The 6,000-nt window shown below is 40.2% G+C and overlaps 1 protein-coding gene and 1 long non-coding RNA gene across 3 annotated transcripts in view; one reads left to right on the top strand and one right to left on the bottom strand.

Annotated features, from left to right (window-relative positions):
- Positions 1-1,542: 1,542 nt before the first annotated feature.
- YAE1 (YAE1 maturation factor of ABCE1) lies at positions 1,543-5,819 on the bottom strand. Its single transcript, XM_040473006.1, has 3 exons — positions 5,642-5,819; positions 3,754-3,875; positions 1,543-2,155 (listed from the first exon to the last, which is right to left on the bottom strand). Exons 1-3 carry the CDS (start codon positions 5,768-5,770, stop codon positions 1,726-1,728), a joined length of 681 nt encoding a protein of 226 aa, XP_040328940.1. The 5' UTR covers positions 5,771-5,819; the 3' UTR covers positions 1,543-1,725.
- Positions 5,805-6,000, top strand: part of LOC121028923 (uncharacterized) — a 48,575-nt gene continuing 48,379 nt past the window's right edge. For both annotated transcript variants that reach the window (XR_005789501.1, XR_005789500.1), the window contains exon 1: positions 5,805-5,887. This is a non-coding gene — a long non-coding RNA (uncharacterized LOC121028923). The remainder of the gene's footprint in view (positions 5,888-6,000) is intronic.

The raw sequence follows: 6,000 nt of genomic DNA, 5'->3' as shown, positions 1-6,000 counted from the left end.
AAACTTGTCTTTAAAAGGCAAAGCAATTTTAAAAGATGTTTTTGACCAACAGCCCCATCCACTCAGCTAATTCTCTTGATTTCCTTCTTTATGAACATCTGCACAAAAACACCATATTATCAATGGTGGCAAGGGGTGTTATCTTCAGAGAACCTTAGCAGGGTGAGCCCAGATAAAATCTCAAGGTTTATTGCACTTGTGAAATTTTCACTCAGGGTGACTTTCTTGAGAGGCATCATTAGGGATGGACATTTCATATCTAATATGCAGGGCAGAACAACACTTTCAGACTTAGAGACTGCTTATAATATTCCATGTGGATTTGAGATTTTGGCTGTATCCATAAACGCAGAAAAGAATATGTAACAAGACAAATTAGTAAATCTCTGAAATAGTGTTTAATCTAGAGAGATATAAGCATTTTTTTTTAAAGGTGATGTCAAATGGCACTTGGTTATCTTTAGCATGTTTTAGAAATCCTAAAACAGTATACGGTCTTTTTATTTTTAACTTACTATTATTATTTTTTAAAGATTTTAAGTAATCTCTACACCCAGTGTGGGGCTTGAACTCACCATCCCTAGGTCAAGAATCACATGCTCCTCTGGGCCAGCCAGACACCCCAGTATATGGTCTTCTGACTTCAAATTTGTTGCTTTAATTTCTCATGTTCTATGAACTTTCAGGAGGTGGTAAGATCACAATAGAATATTTTATTAATCTCTTGAAAGATGTTGGATTCTCCATCTTAGTATGCCTGTCTTTTAGAGTAGATACTAGATATAAATACTGGTGAAAAAGCAATTGAGGCCATTGACAAAGGGCAATTATTTGGATGCCTTTGACGGCAGGCACCTCACACAACTTCGTGTTTTAGGCCAAGGAAGTGCTGAAAATTCCTTTCCTGATTTTATATGCTTAGGTCCTAGAGCAAAAGCTTAATCTAATTTTGTCTATGCTAGACAAAGAATATTGCTACGAGGTAATACAGAAGTCAGTGGTTTCAGTGTTTTACTACTATGTGAATATGTAAGACAAACTGCAGTTTAGAAATAATCTGGCACATTGCTGGATAACACAACTCCTAACTCATTAATACTTGGAAAAACTAAGTAGGTACTTTGAACATGAAATATATTTTGTATTTTCCATAGAATTGTATGTCCTTGCCTCTAACACAAAACTAAAATGAATTTTAGTAGTTTTTAAATCATCAGTATAAACATTTCTTCAGTTTCTTATACTTATAGCCTCTTAATTTCAATATATATATTTCTATACACCTATGTGTGGCTATTTACAGTGTTATCCACCAGGCTATTTAATGGTAACTTTGGTCTGATTAATTGGTGATACTGTCCTAATCACCTGAGAGTGACAAGAGGAGAAAGCAGAGCTAGGTCCTTACAAAATGCATTTGATTGTTGTTCACTTTTGCTAATGAGTCTGAAAATGCCTGATTTTGATCAGAAACTCGTCGCAACTAGAGTTTCTGAGTGTACCTTAAAGTACATAAAAATTACCGGTGACAGTGACAAAGAAAAAAAGCTCTTATTACATTTAATAGTGTTAATTTTGAAAACATTTCAAACTTCCATGATGGATAACCTACAAGTGATGTGTTCCATGTAGAAACCACTACAAATTTTGGTTAGTTTGTTAAGAAACAAAGTGTTCCAACAAATGTTCTCAACATTACTTTCATTAGAAACATGAAGAGAATTTTTATAATTGTTTGAGGTGCTGTAATACATCGAGTGATACTCCCAGCTGTTTGACCAAACTGGCTGTCTGTTCTAAAATCCATGTGAGGCTTGGGTTTTCAGAATGTGGCTGCTCCTGTATTCTACAACATTCTAGAGATGAACAGTTTGCCTCACTAAGACTCTTGCCACAGTTTTTGTGAAGCTTAGCATTATTTTCACAGAGTCTTTCATCTTTACCTTCATCCATCTTTTTCTCAGCTGGAGCTACATGACCAAGGTCCATATCCTGAATAGAGTCCAATAAATCTACCACATGGGGCTGAGACGTGATTGATTTCAGATGTTTGAGCACATACTCTTCACACTGGCCAACTGCATCCAGAAGACTATTTATTTTACCGATCAGAGCCGAACCATTATCATGAAGGTGACACCAGGAGAGCAAAGCACTGAATGAAAATATAAACAAGAGTTAAACAGGAAAAAAATGAACCAATGAAAAATGAACCAATCAGAGGTCCTAAGACCTCTTTCACAATTCCATCCACTTTTCTTGATTTTAGGTTTTCTCTTTGTGACTGTGTAGCTTCCACTTAAAAGGGATGCAACTCAGAGAAGACATCACAAAACTTAGTTTCTCCTTTAAGGACATCCAACAGTTTCTGAACTAGTGATTCTCAGACTTGGATATCCATTAGAATCACCTGGGGAGCTATTAAAACTGTCAAGGTCTAGGTCACATCCAAGACGAATGAAATCAGAGTCTCAAGCTTCCCAACTGATATCAAGGTGCAGCCAAGGTTGAAAACAATTGTTCCAACCATATAGGTGCTTCCCATCAAAACACTGTGGGGCAGGAAAAAAGTTCTGAGGCAACTTCTCTTTCCCAACTTTGTTATAGAATCGACCCTGTTGAGCTAACAACTTTCTTGAAGAAGGTTAAGAATTCTTCTAGTCCTAACAAATATTTTTCTTTATTTTTCTAGTACAGACAGTACTTTTTGTTTTCTGCCATTTCAGATTGTTCAGGTAATCATGACATAAAATAATGGTTGTTGTGAAAAGTAGTCATGTTTTAAAAATGTAATCAATTGATGCAAAAGATTTAGCAATAAGTTTTCTGAGATTATAAAAGATTTAACTTGATGTAAAATGAGTACTTGATCATTTTCCCACTGTAGTAGACTCTAAATTCTGATATCTGATAGTTGAATTTTCTAAAAGCTCAAAAAATGAAATTGCTTTGATGACTTATTTTCTACTCTTTTTAATTTTTTTTTTTTTTTTTAAAGAGAGAGAGGGGGGAGGGGCAGAGGGAGACAGAGAATCTTCAGCAGGCTCCGTGCTCACTCCTGAACCCGACGTGGAGCTAGATCTCATGAGAGATCTTGACCTGAGCCAAAATCAAGAGTTGGCTGCTTAACCGACTGAGCCACTCAGGTGCCCCATTTTCTGCTCTTTTAAAAATTAGTGATTCTTTGAAAATTTTATGTTTTTTTTTTTTTTTTTTTCTATAGAGGACAATTTAAAAGGTATACAACGTCAGAGAAGACAAGCCTATCATGCTCCTAGCTCCATGTGCCATCTGACTAGCTGGCCCTGACATATGTCATTATTACTATGGAATCGTGACAGGTATCCAATGTTCAGCACTAAGATAAACAGAATTATTTCCCTCTCTATTACCAGTTATAATTCTCATCATGTAATTCTAGTCTAGACGTCTGTCATATTGTGTTCTGCCACATGTGAAGATCTTTTAAATTGAGATACAGTTTAGTGGTAGTTCAGTAGCAAAAAATATCCACCTTCCTATCATTTCCTTGCAATAAAGGACCACACCTGACTCACATACTAAAGTGGATGAAGTGATGATTTTTGACTTTTTGAAGGCAATATTATTCTATACTCTGCAGTACTCTTTTGTGGATTTAAGACTAGGAAAAACACTTCAGTTCAAATACTTTATTTTTACCTACGACTTTTCAAAAGTCCTCCAGCAGTATTGAGGCTAAACTGACTCTCAGCATTTAAGTTACAAAATTACCTCAATGTTCCTCTGAGTTGCCCGTAGTTTATAATCACTTCTGCACCTTCCTTATAACCTTGATTGAAGCCTTGTTGAAGAGTAACTGCTTTGCCCGCATCTATTCCATCTCTGTAACCTTCCTAAAAATAAATAACGAAGAATTGTGGCTGTGATTAACACCACATGAACCACTATAGGTTTCTCTAGAAAGTCATAGGACCAATTTAGAAAACTGATGAAACAGGCCTTCACTATTTACTATTTAACATAATGGTTCCACAACAAATGACACAGTCACACAACCAAAGCAGACACTGCTTCCCATAAAAGTTTATTATTGGCCTATCTCACTGCTGAAGTCTAGACTTACTTGGCACATTTAAAAATAATGATTCCGGGACGCCTGGGTGGCTCAGTCGGTTAAGTGTCTGACTTCGGCTCAGGTCATGATCTCGAGGTCCGTGAGTTCGAGCCCCGCGTCAGGCTCTGGGCTGATGGCTCAGAGCCTGGAGCCTGCTTCTGATTCTGTGGTTCCCTCTCTCTCTCTGCCCCTCCCCCGTTCATGCTCTGTCTCTCTCTGTCTCAAAAATAAATAAAAAACATTAAAAAAAATTAAAAAAAAATAAAAATAATGATTCCTACACAGTTAAAAAAAAAAAAAAACCTATTAAAAATGGCTTCACAGGGGCGCCTGGGTGGCTCAGTCGGTTAAGCGTCCGACTTCAGCTCAGGTCACGATCTTGCGGTCAGTGAGTTCAAGCCCCGCGTCAAGCTCTGTGCTGACAGCTCAGAGCCTAGAGCCTGTTTCAGATTCTGTGTCTCCCTCTCTCTGACCCTCCCCCGTTCACGCTCTGTCTCTCTCTGACTCAAAAATAAATAAACGTTAAAAAAAAAATTAAGAAAAAAAAATGGCTTCACAGAAAGGAAACTGAGAGTTACATGTCTGACCCCTAGGCAGCCTTGACTGATGTGACAAGGCAGGGCGGTAAAGAGGTTATCAAAGGTCTTCAACAATGAACTCAACTGGGTTCGCAAAAAAAATGAAAAGTGTGATTTTAGAAATTTTTCTTGATACCTAAATTCAAATAAACTGCAAACTCTCTGTGGGCAGGGATTTTGTCCAGCATCTTCAATGGCGCCACAGCGCTCAAAAGATGATCACTACTGACTGGTCCAGCCCACGCTTCACATAAAGCATTTCTGAAACTGGTAACAAGGTTGTTGGGGTAAGCAAACATTTTCCTGATACATTAAGGGCAGATCAGGGGCGATTTAATGGTTGGCAATGATATTAGGTGTAAATCAAACTCGCCATGTGAACTAAGCTCTGAGTGCTCCAACTGGAAATTGGGGATGTGGTATTAAGCTTAGTTTCAGTGAATAATGAGGCAAATGAGATACGGGTAATTCACACCTAACAAATAAGAAAGAAACCAACTTCAGTATTCCCTCACCTAGCCACCAGTAGCTTCCCTTCATCGCTCTTCGTTATTCTTAAGTTCACTTTTTCCATATGTCTTGATTAATACCACTCCTAACGTTACGCTCTTCACCCCTTCAAGCAACCCAGGTAAAAAATGTCCTTTGACAGCCATAATTAGCAATAGTCAGTGTATACGTTTCTCCCCCACCTTCTCTGTGATCCTCATCAAAGTCCAGACCAAGTTTATTTTGGTCTGTTTCCAGCGTCTAACGCGCCCGGTGGTTTCACACGGCTTCAAGTAACCCCACTGGAAAATCCTAGCAGGACGCGGGCCGGAGTGGAAGGCAAGGGGGTGGGGAGGGCAGCGCCGGGCCAGGCTGCGACCACTGTGCCTCTACTCTCGAGACCCTTACTTCTGACAACTCTGCGCCCGTCTCCCCCACAACCCGGCATAGCTTCCCCGCTCCCGCCACGCAGCTTTACTTTGACTCGTCTCAGCATGTGGCTCTGCCATTCCCGCTGCACCAGGAGCGACTCGTCCGCTTCCTCGTCAAACACGTCCCCCTCTTCTCCGGGACCCTGGACCAAGGGAGTACTTTGAACCCACGACATCACCGAGGCAACCACCGCCGGAAGCGCCAGCAACTCCTTCCGGTCCGAGGGACCGGCGAAGGCTGCGGGTCGTGCCTCAGCTGCTGCGCATGCGTGTGTGGTGTTGGGTGATGTCGGGTGAGTCCAGGTTGCCGCTTGTGCGTTTTGCGCTTGGGAGCTGTGGACTCCTTCAGTGGACCCAGAGTGTCGGCGAGCACCTGTTGTGGGCGAGGCAGATTCCTGCCTCGCGG

The sequence above is a fragment of the Herpailurus yagouaroundi genome, unplaced genomic scaffold, assembly GCF_014898765.1.
Source record: "Herpailurus yagouaroundi ecotype Mexico unplaced genomic scaffold, PumYag 100, whole genome shotgun sequence".
In the NCBI taxonomy this organism is placed as follows: domain Eukaryota; kingdom Metazoa; phylum Chordata; class Mammalia; order Carnivora; family Felidae; genus Herpailurus; species Herpailurus yagouaroundi.
The sequence above is the reverse complement of the archived record's forward strand: the minus strand, read 5'-3'. Positions and strand labels throughout refer to the sequence as shown.

Coding starts and splice junctions, on each gene's coding strand:
- YAE1 (XM_040473006.1), bottom strand. CDS start 5,770: ATGTCGTGGGTTCAAAGTACTCCCTTGGTCCAGGGTCCCGGAGAAGAG. Junction 3,876..5,641: donor ACATGCTGAGACGAGTCAAA/GTAAAGCTGCGT, acceptor ATTTATTTTTAG/GAAGGTTACAGAGATGGAAT. Junction 2,156..3,753: donor CAACTCAGAGGAACATTGAG/GTAATTTTGTAA, acceptor ATTTTCATTCAG/TGCTTTGCTCTCCTGGTGTC.